Below are 17,363 nucleotides of genomic sequence, written 5' to 3'. Positions count from 1 at the left end.
TTATATTATAGCAACATTTTCAAAGTATGAACAAATAAGAAACTGTCTTAAAAAATAAAGCAAACTGAGCGCTAGTGGCTTACACTTGTAATCCTAATTACTCATGAATCTGAAGATCATGGTTCAGAGCCAACGGGGCAGGAAAGCCCAGGAGACTCTTATCTCCAATTACCTACAGAAGAAGAAGAGGAAGAGGTGGAGGAGGAGGAAGAAGAAGAAGGAAGAGGAGAAGGAGAAGAAGAAAAAGAAAAAGCTGGAAGTGGAGCCGTGCTCAAGTGGTAGAGTGCTAAATTTAAATAAATAAATAAACACAGAGACTGAGAATACAGTACAATAGCAGAATACTTCCCCCAGTGTGTTTCCGGTTGTTGGTTTGATCCTCAACATCACAAAAGCATAATATAAAAATAAAAGGAGTGGGGCCGGGAGTTTGGCCTAGTGGTTAAAGTGCTTGCCTAGCATGCATGAAGACCCGGGTTCGATTCCGCGGTACCCCACATACATAGCAAAAAGCCAGAAGTGGTGCTGAGGCTCAAGTGGTAGAGCTCTAGCATTGAGAAAGTCCAAGGACAGTGCTCAAGCCCTGAGCTCAAGCCCAGGACTGGCAAAAAAATAAATAAATAAATAAAATAAAAAAAATAAAAATAAAAATAAAAGGAGTGTCCATGAAATCTTACTCAGGAGGCTGAGATCTGAGAATCTCAGTTCAAAGCCAGCAAGTGCAGGAAAGTTCATGGGACTTTTATCTCCAATTAACCACCAAAAAAGCTGGAAATAATCAAAAAAGCTGGAAATAATCAAAAAAGCTGGAAACGACGTTGTGGCTCAAGTAAAAGAGTTATAGGTTTGAGCACAAATACTCAGGGACAGCATCCAGCCTTCAGTTCAACACCCAGAATAGGCACCAAAAGTAATGTAATTAAAGTAAATAAATAAATAAGGAGAAAAGTCTCATTTCTGTCCAACTCAGAAACTTTGTGCACCATGTAGGCTTACAGAATATCCTGAAAACATAAAGCAACAAGAACTAAACATCACCCCTACTTCCTACCTTGTAGAATGAATCACCCTGACTCCTGGACAGTGTGACAAATGTACTCACCCAGATCTCTCCCAGCCCCTCAACACGGACACCCACAGAAGCCTCCCCTGTGGATAAGCTGGTCCCAGCCCTTGGTGGCCTCTCAGTCCCTCTGCAGTTGCACTGACCTGCTGGGAACTCATTTCCTCCGTTCCATTCAAGACCCTCAGTGGAAATTCTCCCTCCTTGGGCAGGGGAGAGCCTTTCTTCTCCAAAGACACTGGTTTAGCCAAGCCCTTGGCCCCAGAATTCCTCCTGACGGACCACCGCTTGTGGACAGACAGCAGAGTCACCTGTGGATCACTCAGAGTTGCCAGGAAGGTTGGCTCAGGGCTCTGGGGCCCCTTATCCTCAGCTTTCTCCATCACCAAGTCCATGGTCACAATCAGGGTCACAGTTACACCTTCCCTATCCCCTAACACACTTCAAACTTGAGCCGAGTCTGGTAAGTGCTAGCAGGAAATGCTATAAAGTATCCTCCTTGAGAGCAGAGGAAGGCACCCTGTGCAAGTGAGCCGGAGAGCCTTCAGTCTGGCAGGCAGCTCCAGGAACTTAGGCAGGCTGCACACCACTGTGTACCTATTTGCTTTGTTTATCTACACCTGACCCACCAATCGCAGCCTCTCACTGAGCACACTGCAGGCAGCACTGTGGCCCTCTGCACACGGCCCAGCCCCGCCTGCATCCAAACATGTGTCCATGAACCCAGCACCTAATCATCTCCCAGAGCTCCACACACTCTCCTTTGGATCCCGGATACTGCCAGAAATCTGACCGAGAGGCAAGGCAGATAGGTTCTTTCCTTTGATTACCAAACTGCAAGGGTGTTCTTGGAATGCCTTCAGCAGCCTCTTCCATAGCTCCAATGAGGGCTGGGCACAGAATACTCGGTAAGAGAAGTATTTCCTAGGCAACATGACTTGCATTTCCAAGAAGGTGTAAGAAAGCTCCATGTTTCCCACAGCTTTGTTTTCCCCTGGACCAAAGGCTTGACTACAGAAAGAGCTGACTGCACAAACTCACTGCTAACAAGGCTCATTCGTCTTTTATACACGGCACAACGGCCAGGAACTAATCCACAATTCAGGCTTCTCAGGCTACCTGCTGTTCCACAGGAGGATTAGTCCAAGGAGACACACAACAGAGTGGTAATCCAGGCAGTCGCCTGCTCTGTCAGGCAGCTCAGCCTCTCTCCCCACCCCCACCGGCTCAGACCTCATCTCCCTCAGGGGAGGAAAGGCTCTGCCAGCCACTAATCCTGGCAGCACCTACTGCTGCCAGTGTGTGTGAATCAGTTGGGGATGGAACAGCCCCTCTATGTCCCTCTGATGTTCCCCAAAACTGAATGTACTAGTTCAGGCTCACTGGGACAAGTGTCCAATGTAGACATTTAGAATTCATGCCCTTCTGCTCAAGTTATCAGGGTCACTGTGTATTCTTCTGCCTTATGAATTGCCCACAATCATTAAAACTGGTGTCACTACCCCCAAAAACTTGGGACCCAGAGCTCTTATATTATTTTTAATAAGTATAAAAAAGGCTAGATTAGAAGTTGAAATCAAGAAGCACTGAAAAAACAGTTAAACATCCTCTCTTTAAATAACTAGGATTTGGGGCTGGGAGTTTGGCCTAGTGATAGAGTGCCTGCCTAGTATGCATGAAGACCTGGGTTCAATTCCTCAGTACCACATACATAGAAAAAGCTGGCAGTGGTGCTGAGGCTCAAGTGTTAGAGCTCCAGCCTTGAGAAAGCCCAAGGTAGTACCCAGGCCTTGAGTTCAAGCCCAAGACTGAAAAAAAAAAAAAAGAGGATTTGAGAAATATAAAAGGTCTACTTTTACTGTCTTTTTTTCTTTGTCGTGTTATAAAGGTGATAAACAGTTATGTAAGTCAGGTGATGAGTTTGTTTCTTTTTGGATAATGTCACCCCTTCCCTCTCTCTCTTTCAGTTTTTCCCCTTCCATCCTTACCCACAAATTGTATAGCTCATTTTCCACATAGTGTCTAGGAAGTACCACTGCTACATCTGTTCATCCTTATCACCCCCCATTTCTGAGTCCCCCCACCCCACCTTACCATTCAAAGACAAACAAACAAGACAAAAAGAAAAGAAAATAACAAGCAAAAAATTTCTTATTCCCATTTTCTGGAATTCATTTTGATAAATACTTTATATGATCAGATACCTCTCTCTGAAATTGTAAAATTCCAGCAATTACACAAATGGGTAGGCCCAAAATATCTCCACATTTTAGAATAAAAAGCAGCACCCATCCTCACCAAGCAGATCATGATGAAATGGCTGTGGGTTGCTACACAACATCATCACCTGGATTCTCCGAGCTCACACAAAATAATGGCAGCAGATAACAGCTGCCATTTTGAGTTTTTAATTCCCATTTTCCTGCAAGAGAAGCAGGAAACGTTTTCCTCATCTTTACTCTGTTATATTAAAATAAATTCTTGCAAAAACATTTAGCTTGTGAGACTCTTTTTATGAGGCACCCTGAAATGCTGATTTTCATGAATGGATTTCAAGGACCTGAGACAATTGGGAAGCTGTGGGAATCCTTCATCCATTCACCAGTGGCAACACAAACAAAAGGTCTACTCTCTTTCATGGAAGGCAGTCTCACCACTGGTACATTCACAACGTCCTTTAAGACTTGACCTACCCTTTGGACATGGAGGCAGAATGGCCTCACACACTGAAGTTTCTATCTTCAACCAGATATTTACAAAATGACAGAATTTTTTTTTACTGGAAAGCCTGTCTTGTGTACCTCCCCTCTGCTGTCTTTTAAAATGTCAATTATTAAGCTGTTGCCAGTTGTGGCTCGTGCCTATAATCCCAGCTACGAAGGAAGCTGAGATCTGAGGATCAGAGTCCAAAGACCTCCTAGGTAGCAAAGTCCTTAAGACTCTTATCTCCAATTAGACACCAAAGAATATAAAATGGAGCTGTGACTCAAATGATACAGCACCAGCTAAGGGACAGTTAGGGACAGGTGGCTCCCGACTATAATCCTTGCTACGTAGGAGGCTGAGATCTAAGAATTGTGGTAAGAAATCAAAAAAGTCCATGAGACTCTTCTTTCCAATTAGCCACCCAAAAAGGAAAAGAAAGCCAGAAGTAGAGCTATGGCTCAAGTGGTAGAGGACTACCCTTGAACAAGAAAGATCAAGTATAGCATCCAGGCCTTGAGTTCAAGCCCCAGAACAACACAACAACAACAACAACAACAAAAGCTAAGGGACAGCATGTAGGCCCTGACTTCAATTCCAATACTGGCATAAAAATTATAAAAATGTAAGAAATGTTAGTTATTGAACATTTTAAGCATTTCAGGATGAATACAGATACTTCTGTACTTTAGCAAGGAAGGGTTATAAAGACTCAGCTCAATCTGACTGCTGCAGCCATCTTTAGTCATAACCACAACCATTGTCTCTGACTGGATAATGCTAGCTAGTTGTCCAGGAATAGTTCTTACTCCCTCCCCAATACTACAGACAGACAAAACCATTAGTGTGGTATATGAAGCATTTTCAACTGACCCCTGGCTGAGGACTTTACCAACTTTTCTGTTACTATCTTGAGATAAACTAGTTACACATTCCAACTTGAATGAAGTAACTTTTGTCTTGACTGTGGGGTGGGGTGGGGGTGTGTGTGCATGGACATGCACGCATGGTACTTGGGGTTGAACCCAGAGCTTCGCATATGCAGACAAGCACTCTACCATTGATCTATACCGCCCCCTCCCAGCTCCTATCTTAAAAGAATCCTTCTCATCCAAAATACAGGGATCCACTGGTTTTTCTTTCCACCTATAACTACTCTTTTGTAAATCCTCAATAAACTGCACACCTGGGTTTGTCTGCCAGGTTCACCAGTTTTTTGTTGCTGTTTTTAATATCAAAGCTAATAAGAAAATTTACACTTAAATCTTATATCCTAAATGGTTTTTTTGCCTTTATGAACTATGGAAAAGTTAAATACTTTTCTGTCTAAACTACTTTTCCTAGTTGATTGCTCCAATATGGAATGTAGCCAAAATAGGGCCAGATTAGGAAAGACAGAAAGGCTGAACTTTGTCTTACAGATAGTAAAGAATCATCAGGATTCTCTCTTTCCTCTCCCTCCCTCGCTTAGGCATGTTCAAAAAGTGTTCAACAATTAAGCTGTATACTCTAAACCCACTAGAAATCTTCATGTAGAGGGCTTACAGCATTGTAATATATTTGTGATCCATAAATACAGTTCCAGCTCAAAGGAGAATGAAGACTCAAAAGAGGCTCAATGACCAGTGGATCACAGCAGGCAACACAAAGGGGACCTAAAATGACAATGCCATATCTGGTCCAACAGACTGGGCACGTGGTGACAGGTGAACCAAGATGAGAAGGAATAGTGGGAAAAAAGCAGATCTGGAGGTGAAAACAACCAATTCTCTTTTGTACTTCTGGAATCTAAGGGACCTGCAGGACAGCCATGGTGTGTGCTATTTTCCTAGACTAGAGTATCAAGTCCAAACTCTTCATCCTTGAACTTTGTCCCTTAAATCTGACTTAGTCTTCCTTTTTCCACAACTAATCCTCCTGATTCTTTCAGCTCTGAGTCTGGGTGAAATCAGTGATACCAGGACTTAAACTCAGGGCCTGGAAGCTGCCTTGAGTTCTTTTGCTCAAGGCTAGCGCTCTACACAGCATTACTTGCAGCTATTTGTGGTTATTTGGAGATAAGAGTCTCAGACTTTCCTTGCTTGGGTTGGCTTCAAGCCATTACTCTCAGATCTTATCCTCCTGAGCAGATACAGGCATGAGATAGCAGTACCCAGCATTTTCCTAAACAGTTCATTTTTTGCCTTTTTCTACTCTCATTTGCTGAACTCCCAGTCTTTTTTTTTTTTTTTTTTTTTTTTTTTTTTGTGGGTCATGGGGCTTGAACTAGGCCTGAGTGCTGTCCTTGAGCTCTTCAGTTCAAATCTACCACTCTACCCTGGGCCTGGGCACGGTCCCTGAGCTCTTCAGCTACTCTTCAGCCCTACCCTTGATTCAAGCCACTTCCTGCTTTCTAAAGGTTAATTGGAGATAAGAGTCTCAGGTCCTTTTGTGCCCCACTGGCTTTGAACCTTGTCCTCAGATCTCAGCCTCCTGAGTAGCTAGGATTACAAGCCACCACACCGGCTTTCTTTTTTTACTTTTTTTAATTTTTTGGAGATGTTCGATAACAGCTTTTTTTTTTTAATTGTTGGGGTAATGTATAGAGGAGTTACAGTTACATTCATCAGGTAATAGGAGCATTACTTCTCACACATGGATACCCTTTCTCATGTTTTTGTCCCCATTTCCCTCCTCTCACCCCTCCCAATCATCTCATTTTTTTGTTTTGTTTCATTTTTGCAGCCTTCATCAGTCCATCATTGCCTTGAAAGTGCTTAGCCCTTGGAACACAAGGATCTTATCCACAGATTTAACCCAGTGAACAAATGCTAGAAATTAGGTTTGTCTATTTAAATAAGTATGTTCAACTACCTTTAAATAATTTGAATTGAGTCACATAGATCAAAACATGTTTTCTATCCAGAATTCCTGCTTCTCTGTCCCCTTCAGGACAATGCAAGGGAAAAATCCATCCTACCCTCACACATTCCTTCTAGAAGGACAGGTCTTCAAGTGTCTCCTCTCACTGTACTATTTTGCTTCTCATGTGTACAAAGTTCACAAGCCATTTTCCAAAATGAAATTCATCTTGTTTACCTCCTACCCACATTTCCAATCTTTGTGACTCATTCTTGTATAAAAAAATGAAAATTGCTTTGGCATCCTAAACAAATCCTTTGCAATCTGAGAAGCCTGGATCCAAAGGCAGATGGACAGCTCAAGTTTCTGAGAACCTCCCAGACAAAGCACCCTGCAATGGAGGAGGGGCCTCTAACGCATTTCAGTGCTCACAAAGATTATCTACATAACCCAGCCAGAGGTTCACAGTGGACTAGGCTTCCCAGAAAACCCCTGGGGCAGGCCAGGTGAGCCCTTCCCAGGTAGCCCTTCCCAGGATCTAGTGACAGGACAGGATGGCAGAACTTGACACTAAGCTGTGTGCTGAAAGCTCCTCACACAGTACACACACCCAATGTTAAATGTGCACGCAGCAGAGGAATAGATCAGAGCCTCAGACATATTCTGCATTAGGAGAGAAGAGCAATTTAAACCCCAGGTACCCAGGTTGGTCAAAGCCCTCTTGCTTTATACCATTGCATAAAAAAGCTGGTGACTTCCTAGACCAAAATCCCTAGCTCAGCAAGGCTTGGAAGACAGAAAGAAAGCACAGGCAAGTTCACTGCAGAAGAGTATTCTCAAAGGAAAATCCACTGTTACAATTTCACCATTGCTGATGTGCATGCACCTTCAACTTCTTGGTTGCCTTCATCACGTAGTACCTCCAGCACTGTGTATTTTAAGTTCCAATGGTCTCCCTCCCATGCTTCCCTCTCCCTTCACAGCTGACAAAGAGTGAAGTAAAATTATGAGCAGGTGGTGGCTCATGGCTGTAATCCTAACTACTCAGGAGGCTGAGATCTGAGGAACACAGTTCAAAGCCAGCCCAGGCACTAAAAAGTCCATGAGACTCTTATCTCCAATTAATCAGTAGAAAACGGGAAAAGGCACTGTGGCTCGAGGGGTAGGATGGCAGCCTTGAGCTGAAGAGCTCAGGGACAGGGCCCAGGCCCAGAGTTCAAGTCCCACAACTGACAAAAAAAAAAAAAAAAGAAAGAAAGAAAGTAGATGCTGCCTCTTCTAATCTGGAGAGGTCTCTTGGTACAACTTGATGATCAACTACTCACGTCACTCCTCCCTCCCTGGACATCCATCCTATACCTATGCCATGCTCCACAGAACTCAGGACCAGCCCTGGCCCCACTCCTAGCCCAGGACCCAATTCTCGTTGCACTGAAACAGAAGCAACAAGATACCTGTGACCACTCCTCAGAACCCAAGACAACCTGCCTTTGCCCTCACCATTGGCTTCTCCATGTCTCACCTCTTGGGTTTCCTCTTGCCCTGCCCTAACAGCCTCTATTTCAAGACTCTCCCCAGAGCTTCCTAGTCTCCAAACACTCTAAGTGCTAGAGTGGCCTGGCTGAACCCTTCTCCACCTTCTGAACCCATTTCCTTTCTTAGTCTTATCAGGCTGCTGTCACAATGCACCTCAGACTAGGTGATAGGAACTAGAAACGACTTGCCATTAGGCCACATTATACTAGGCCTAATGGGGACTTTCCTCCACATAGCTGGGCTTAAATTTCAGCCTTCAGTAACTGACTCAGTAATTTCCTCCAAATTGCCCTATTTAAGTTGCAAACATTCCCGCCACCTTCTTCTCATCCTTCCCTGCCTTATTTTCCTCCAGGGCAGTCAAACATCACATGCTACCATCCTGTACCATCCTGTGTATTTTACTAATACAAGGGTGAGACTCCAGGCTTGGGGGAATACAGGGTGGTAAGGGAAGAGGAGGACCTGGCATATTCTGAAGTTCCATATTAGTTTGAAACTTTATGAGTCCACTTTTCAGCAAATAAATATATAAGTTGGGTTTTTTTTTTGTTGTTTTTTTTTTGTTTTTTGTTTTTTGTTTTTGTTTATTTGTTTTTGCCAGTCCTGGGCTTGAGCTCAGGGCCTGAGCCCTGTCCTTGGACTTTCTCAAGGCTAGAGCTCTACCACTTGAGCCTCAGCACCACTTCCAGCTTTTTTCTATGCATGTGGTACCGAGGAATCGAACCCGGGTTTTCGTGCATGCTAGGCAAGCACTCTACCACTAGGCCAAACTCCCGGCCCTATAAGTTGTTTTTGTCTCACATTTTCTGTCATTCACTTATTCTGCAAGTGTTGAGACCCTCTTAGCATCAAGAACTGTTGTAGTGCTGAGAATACAGCAAGGAATTCAACAAAACAGACAAAGGAAGACAATCACACATCAGTAAAATACATAGGATGGTAGCATGTGATGTTTGACTGCCTTGGAGGAAAATAAGGCAGGGAAGGATGAGAAGGAGGTGGTGGGAATGTTTGCAACTTAAATAGGGCAATTTGGAGAAAATCATTGTCAAATGCACTGAAGGGGTACGAACTACTAGCATGATGGATGAGCTCTATAGACTGGTGAAAAATGAGTCTTCAGCACATGAAGAAATATTCATTCAAGAGAATCTATTGAAGTTTAGTGAGAACTCAGTGAGCTGGCAACTACATTCCAGACATGTGTGGAATCCCTACCCCTCAGCTCCTAGGTAGAGGCCTCTCTCCCCAGGAGAGTTAAATCCTGTTTTTTTCTCATTGTGTCTCAGCTGTCTAATGCTGACTCTATTTCCAGATAAATGCAGCTAAGAGGCGGGGGCTCCCTTGTTCTACCTATCACTCACTGCTCTTATGGAACAAAGGTTCCACCTTAGACCCAGTACACTAAGATCTGTAGGGCCCTATTGCCCCTAGGTTCAGACGGCTGTGGTTTTATACCAGGAAGCTTATCAGAGCTAAGACCTAACGCTCTCCCCTCCCCTCTCCTTAGGATTCTGGGCTTCTAATGCCTGCAGAGTCCCTTAGAGAGAAGCCCAGATCCAAAGACTCAGCTCAGGAATTCTGCCCACATTGGAAAAAAAAAAATCAGGCAGAGGCGAGATGACGAAGGGAACATCATCCTTTGGAAAGCGTCGCAATAAGATGCACACATTGTACCGCCTCTGTGGTTCTAAGGCCTACCACCTTCAGAAGTCGAGTTGTGACAAATGGGGCTACCCTGCAAAAGGCAAGAGAAAGTTTAACTGGAGTGCCAAGGCTAAGAGACAAAACACTACAGGGATAGGCCACATGAAGCACCCAAAAATTGTCTACCGCAGATTCAGGCATGGATTCCGTGAAGGAACAACACCCAAATTCAAGAGAGCAGCTGTTTCAGCATCCAGTTCATCTTGAGAATTTCAAAGATTAGCCATACAAGAAATCTTTTGGTTTAAAAAAAAAATCAGGCAGATACAGCAAATGTTTCTAATCTCACCCTAAAGTAATGGGTTCATTTGAAATAAATGTTCAAAATATCAGGTGACTTCTTTGTAGAAACTGATACTAAAATGTCTATAGACCCAGAATCCAGAAAAGGAACAATGCAGGAGAATTCTGTTTCCTCAATTTCAAGTCTCACTACAAAGCAATGATGACAGTAATGGTAACGTCTTAAAGATAGACTCAGTTAAAATAGCAAATAGATATAATAAGTGATTTTTTTTTCAGGGCTGAGGAATTAAGCATTCTGCAACCCATGGGCTATATCCCCAGGCCCCAAATAAGCCTAACGTCTGGCAGAGCAAATATTGAATCTTTTATTTTCTGAGTGCTGGATAATTAAGTCATAAGGCTTGAGAAGAATATCTGACTTCATGTCTACCTCCTGGCACACTGGGGTTGGAGTGTCCTTTACTGGGCCTGACCTATGCAACGCTTCTCCACAGCTTAGTTTAGGAGTGCCCAGGTCCATAGCTCCACCTAGAGGTTCTCTCCATCTCCCTGTGTTGGCCCTGAAGGCAACCTTTGATTAGATAGAGGTATCATGAGCCCAAAATCCTTGCATTCAGCACACCTCTTTGTGCCACAGGAACAGTACCAAAGAGGCAGGGGAGCCACACCTGAGTACTTGAGCTCATTTAAGTTAGTGCGAGTGAGTCCAAGAAGCATTACACTGGAATACAGGGAGTAGAGAATTTAGGGGGCCCTGGGTACCCAACCCCAAGATCCCAAAGATTCCCTAGGCTCCTATCTCTGTAACTCTCAATCCTTAAGGCCAGGGCTCTCAAGGCATATGTAAAGGGAGTGACAGCCTCAAAGATCTACCACAATCTGGAGTTGCATCTTGCTTCCTTCCACCCAGGCTAATCTCCTCATCAAATGTTTACTGGCCACACTATTAGTGTTTTTGCTCAAGCACACCTTTTTATTCTCCTCAGCCTGGCTGGGCTGAGAATTTTCCATTTCAGTTCTGTTTCTTCTTCTAGATTTTACTATAAGCAATCAATACCCTGCATACACTGTTTTAAGAATTTGTTCAGCCAGATTTTTTTAACTCATAGATCCACCTTCACAAAGCATTGATGTAAGAGAAACCTAAAGCTGCTTTTACTGAGTCCATGAATTAACTAGAAGCAGGATGAAGGGGGCAACCAGCCTTCATTCTGTACCTGTGTCTTTGATTTGACCCACTCTTTCCTGCAGTCACTTTGCAGTCACTTTAGGCTTCAGGAAGGACAGGTTACTGATAGGAGCAGCTTGTGACACTAGTCAAACAGCCACCCAGACAGGCAAGGCCTCCCCCACCCCGTTCTCATACTGAGCTTTGGACCTCCAGCTCGCTCCACAAGCACTCTATCACTTTAGCTACACTTACCATCCTGTGGCAAGTGGCAAAATGCCTCAAAGGCAGAGAACAGAGGAAAGTTCAAGAAAGACCACTCGCCAAGTAACAGGGACTAAATTGTTTCCAGTTGCCACAAGTAAAGATGGGATCATTTCTCTAGAATTTCCTCCAGAGACAAAGACTGAGATAAATGTGAATCAGGCCATTCCCACAACTGGGGATGTTTAATCATTACGCATACCTCCCTCCCTCTTCCCAAGTTCTTTGTTTAAATAAGGTAAAAAGTGGGGACAGGAGCAGGGTCTAGTGGTAGAGTGCTCACCTAGCTTGCATGAAGCCTTGGGTTTGATTCCTAAGTACCACATACACAGAAAAAGCCAGAAATAGTGCTGTGGCTCAAGTAGTAAAGTGCTAACCTTGAGGAAGGCACAAGGACAGTGCTCAGGCTGTGAGTTCACACCCAAGGACTGGCAAAAAAAAAAAAAAAAAAAGAAAGAAAAAAATGTAAAAAGCCAAGCCCATGCCCCATAGACTGCTGAGCATGTTCTGAGGTGCCTTCCTCACCAAGTCGCTTTAGTTGCCATACAGGAGCAAATGTTGGGGTTGGATACGTGGGAATTCCTGGAATTTAGGCTGGAGTCCTAAGACATAAACACAATCCACCTAAGTTCTTTGTCCCATTGTAAGGAGAATAGCCTTCCTCCAGTCTCCAATATGTATTTCTTCCTTCTGTCTCCATCTACCATTACTGGATCACACCCACTGATAATCTATAAGAAGATTCAGGCTCCGTGTACACTCTCGTTCTTCTTCCAGGTCCTTACCCAGAACACTGGTCATATTCTTCCAGCTTCCACTCAGGTCCTTATTATATTTGTTATATTTCTCAGGATACCTGTTGCACTTATTGTATCTCTTAGCATCAATCTGAGTCTATTTGCACAGTTTTCACAAAGTAACAAAGAATAGGTAACTTATAAACAATAGAATTTTATTTCTCACAGTTCTGGGAGGTAGGAAGTCCAAGGTCAAGGCACCAGCAGGTCAGTCAGCCTCTGGTGAGGGCTACTCTCTGGTAAGATGGCACCTTGTTGTAGTGTCCTCCCTAGAGTAGGAATCATATCCTCACTGGTGGAAAGGAAGAAGAGAGAGAAAGGGGGAAAACACTCTCCATCATTAGGTTTTTTTGTTTACTTAGTTATTTGCTTATTTTTGGTAGTTCTTGGGATATCATGCTTTACTTTTTGAATAGAGTCTTTAGGCTTTTCTCAGAGCCTGTCTTGGACCACAATCCTCCATGCTACCCTTTCTTTCCAGTAGCTGGGATTACATATACATACCACCATGCTCCACTTTTTGGTTGTGAAAGGGTATTGGTAACTTCTTGCCCAGACGGGTTGCCATGATCTTCCTAATCTCTAGCTGCTGAAAGTATCCCTACAAGAGGACACCTGCTGGCCACCAGTGGCTGAGATCTGAGCATCACAGTTCAAAGTCAGCCTGGGAAGAGAAGTCTTATTAACTTATTTCAAATTAACTACCAAAAAATTTAAAAATGGAGCTATGGTCAAGTGGTAGAGGGCCAGCCTTGAGCACAAAAGCTTAGGGACAGTACTCAGGCCCTGAGTTCAAGCCTCAGGTCTGGCAAATAATAAAAATAATGATGATGATGATGATGATGATGATGATAAATTTTCAAAAAAATAAAAAGGATACCTAATCTTATTCATGATTGTTCCACCTTTACAGCTCAATCACCAACTAAAGGCAACAGCTCTTGCAACAGTTGCATTGGGGTTTAAGCATCAATGTTAATGAAAGGACAAAAACAGTTCAACCACAGCAAAGAATATTAAAATAGCAATTGGCAGATGGGTGCTGGTGGTTCATGCCTGCAGTCCTAGTTTCCGTGGAGGAATTTCTATGGTGTGAAAATCTAAGGAAATGGGTTGATGTGTAACTCGATGGCAGAGCATTTGCCTAGCATGTATAAGAAGACCCTGAATACCAATCCCCAACATCAAAAGTGGGGAGGCAGGTGGATGGGCAGGCAGACATACACAAGAATTGCCAAGAAAAGCTGAATCTGTTAGATTTAATAATAATAATAGGTAGTATAATCAAGAGTCAAGTGATTCTGGGAGATAGCAGTATGTCCCTGAAAAAGCTGCAAGATAGAATTCAATCTCAGATCTGCCTCTTATTAGCCAGACACACAGGCCTGTTATTTTACTCCTGCCTCCAATATCCCCATTTTTAAAGTGATTAGCTCTCACCTTAGGTTCTGTAACTTTCTCCTCCTCCTACTGCTCAAGCCCCCTTTGCCTCCTTTTGTTCCTCAAACACTAAGGATATTCTGTCTGCACTGTTTCCAGTCTCACTACGTCTGACTCCTAAAGTAATGAGTTTCCTTTCTATCAACCAATTCTCCCACTTTCTAGACATCTGATTCCCAGAAACTCAATTCAGTTGTCACTACTTTGAGTTAGCACAGATCATGCAAGATAAAGGCTCAGTTCCACAAGATTGCCCTAACTGCTGACATCAGTCACCAAGGACTCTTGAACGTGTGAATAACTAAATTTAGAGGCTTCCCACAACTTCAGGATGGATAATTTGCTAGCATGGATCACAGAACTCAGAAAAGCACTTGACCTATTACCAGTGTTTTTGTTTTTGTTTTTTTTTTGTGTGTGCTGGTACTGGGACTTGAACCCAGGCATCTCACTTCCTTTATCTTTTTCTCTCAAGGCTGACACTACACTACGTAAACCACATCTCCATTTTTTACATTTTTGCTGGCTAATTGGAAACAAGAGTCTCTGAGCTTGACTAATACTGAACTGAGATCTTCAGATCTCAGCTTCTTGAGTAGTTAGGATTACAGGCATCAGTCATCAATTCGTAGCTACTAGTTTGTTTTTTATATATAAAGGTTACACTCAGGGCAAGGAGTAGGAGATAGGTGCACAGAGCTGCCATGCCCTTCCAGGCAAGCCACTCTCCTGGAACCTCAATGTGTCTACCACCTGGAAGTGCTCTAAGCCTTTCATTTGAGGTTTGTATGGAGGTTCCATTCTGTAGGCACGATTGAATCATCAGCCATTGGTGAGTAACTCAGCTACAGTCCCTATCACCTTCCTAGAGACTGGAAGATAGTGCTGAACATTCTAACTCTCAATGTAAGTAATTCCTCTGGCATCTAGACTGAGGTCTAGATTCTAGGGCTCATCAAGGGCCATCTCACTAGTAGAATTTAAGTATTCTGAAAGCTTATGATGAACAACAACAAAATATTTCCTACCACTACCATAACCACTCAGGAAATGCCAAGGGTTTGGCATTGTGTCAGGAACCTAGAACAAAGATCAAACACACATTTATTATCATTCCCCTGTATTAGGACTTAGACACTTTCAGTTTCCCAGCCCAGCATACTTGCTGGAAATCTAGTCTATCAAAGTCTCTATTCAAATGCTATTCCCCCCACCCCCCAGGGAGAATTCTCTTATTGCTTACTCAAAACACAGGCCTTTCCTTAGGCTCCTATTGAGCTGTCCTACCTTCCATACACTCAGCAGTATCAGAAGTAATAGTATTTGTTGGTTTATACACATACCATGCCCACCCCCACAACTCCCACAGAGATCTCCTAAAGTCTCAAGCAATCTTGACCATAGTGGGATTCCCCGTGTCTAGAATTTCTGATAGGCAGGACTTCAAAAAGTTTTTTTGCTGCACAAATGATGATTACTGAAGCTAAGACATTCATCAGAGTTCCAGGAATAGCTTCTTACAGAATGGGTTCCATTTCCGGCACAAAACTAACAACAATAATAACAAAAATCTACATTAAAGGCGGTTAAGGCTGTAGGTAAATGATTCAGGATCCTGGATTTGATCTCCAGCATTGGAGGGGAAAGAAAAAAAAACCTGGTTGAAATGGGGATTGTAAGGATTAAATGAGAGAGTGCACAGAGAGGGATATGAAGTATTTAATACAATGTGTAACACACAGTAAGCTCATGTGGGCTATTATCGAAGACCTCCAGAACAGGGTGAGGTCTAACAAGGGCACAAGACAGTTACAGGCTTCAAGGAGGGGGCAAGTCTTGAGGCTGATCTGGAAGTACAAAGATTTTTCTCTCTAGATGAAGACACTACAGACAGTTGGAATTATCTCCCTAGTCTAGCCTCCCCTCCCCAGTGTGAGCTGTCTTCACACCCTTGATCAAATGAAAACTCAGGCCACAAAGTAAGAGTCACCTACTCACCAGCCTCGCTGTTTATCTACGAACACACTTCTTTCATTTCTACCCCCCAGCCTAGATGAGTTTCACTACGAAGTAGTATTCAATAAATGGCAATAAATTCATTCATTTCAGGTATATAGAAAAGGAGCAACCTATTCTTGGGTCCAGGGGCCCTAAAGAGACATTCCATATCTTTATTAAAAATCAGATACAAAGATCATCTCCATTTGTGAAGGGGGGAGGATGGACAAACAAGACATCCTCCCACGGGAGATCAATAAACAATGATATATCTCCGAGAAGGTTAAACTGAGACATTTAGTGAAGCTAATTCCAAAATACATTGTGCACGAGAAGCCAAGAGACTGCGTAGTCTATGATTTCATTCAGGCAAAATAAAATATTTTAAAACAACACAGAAAGAAGATACCGACAGGTTCTTCTCTTCTCCTGTGTGTGTGTGTGTTTGTGTGTGTGTGTGTGTGTGTGTGTGTGTTCAATAACTCTATTAAATTCTTCAATATCCTGTTTGCAACATACTATATTTTCAATATAGGTTTGCTGAAGGCAGAGGTACCTGAAGAAAGGGACTGGAAAAGGATGCCTTTTTCATACAAAATTATTCTATTTTTTTAAAAAAAAAACTACATTAAAAATGAAAGAAAACATAGCACGATTTGGATATGGACCACAGTCTGGATCTGCTATCAAAAGGTCATTTTAAACTTCCCTCGGCCAACCACATAGTAACCCTCTTTGCTCTTTGCCTGACAAGCATCCGACCGCTTCGAAGTGTGAAGGAGCAGGGGAAAGTGCTAGGTTTTCAACTGTCCACTGGACAAGCGACAGCGCCTTCCCTTGGGGTCCTCCCCAGCCACTAGGCTCAGGATCCGAGCTCCCGAGCGGGGCTGGAGCGGCGGGCGGGGCGGAAAGCCTCTGAGCAGGGGGGGCCCGCGGCGTGGGCACGGTGTTATGGCAACTTACTTCCCGGCTGGCCTCTTCGCGGGCTGTGATCAGTCTCTCCCGCTCGGGCACCATCCTCGCCCCGCACGCCAACTTCTTCCCAGATGCCGCCGGGAGCCCAAAGGTCACCTTACCTGGTCAGGGGAGGCGAAGGGCGGGCATTACCCCGGGAGGAGCGCAGCGGGCGTGCCCGCGCCTGCCCTCCACGCGCCAGACCCATCCACACCCTCGTTTGGGATCCGGGGCGGGGGGGCTCCGCGACCCTCACCTGTCGGGGGTGGGGGCCCGGGCCTCCGACCCTCGACACCCAGGGCCGCGCCGGCCCGTGCCTCAGTGTCCCCACTGGTCTCCGCTCCCTGAGGCAGATGCGCTCGGGACTCGGTCCTCGGAGCTCCAGTCGAGGGCTGTGGAGGGGAAACGAACAAACAAACGGAGAGAGGCGCAGCCCGGGCCCCGAGACGCAGGTCCCCGGTGAGGGGACGACTCGGCGTCAGCTCCGCGCAACCCCCTCACGGACGGCGCGCTGGGCTCCGGGACGCCGCAGGTGGCAGAGCCAGCAACCGCCGCGGGAATGGACTCTGCACCTCCAAGATCGATCCGCGCCCCGCCAGGACGGCCCCATGTGTTTAACAGGCGGCCGATTTCGGGCAAGTGC

At 44.4% G+C, this 17,363-nt stretch overlaps 2 protein-coding genes across 2 annotated transcripts in view; one reads left to right on the top strand and one right to left on the bottom strand.

Annotated features, from left to right (window-relative positions):
- The window catches only part of Atp7b (ATPase copper transporting beta), a 65,378-nt gene extending 48,029 nt beyond the window's left edge, over nucleotides 1-17,349 (bottom strand). The window contains exons 1-2 of the mRNA XM_090342331.1: nucleotides 16,977-17,349; nucleotides 16,730-16,842 (exon numbers count right to left, since the gene is read on the bottom strand). Of these exons, the coding sequence (XP_090198457.1) occupies nucleotides 16,730-16,783 (54 nt within the window). The 5' untranslated portion in view covers nucleotides 16,784-16,842; nucleotides 16,977-17,349. The remainder of the gene's footprint in view (nucleotides 1-16,729; nucleotides 16,843-16,976) is intronic.
- Nucleotides 9,767-10,062, top strand: LOC150057127 (large ribosomal subunit protein eL37-like). Its single transcript, XM_090342329.1, has one exon. The coding sequence runs from the start codon at nucleotides 9,767-9,769 to the stop codon at nucleotides 10,058-10,060; it is 294 nt and encodes a 97-aa protein (XP_090198455.1). The 3' UTR covers nucleotides 10,061-10,062.
- Nucleotides 17,350-17,363: the final 14 nt, after the last annotated feature.

The sequence above is a fragment of the Megascapheus bottae genome, chromosome 11, assembly GCF_031878675.1.
Source record: "Megascapheus bottae isolate mThoBot1 chromosome 11, mThoBot2.hap1, whole genome shotgun sequence".
In the NCBI taxonomy this organism is placed as follows: domain Eukaryota; kingdom Metazoa; phylum Chordata; class Mammalia; order Rodentia; family Geomyidae; genus Megascapheus; species Megascapheus bottae.
This window is presented reverse-complemented; position numbering and strand designations above follow the sequence as displayed.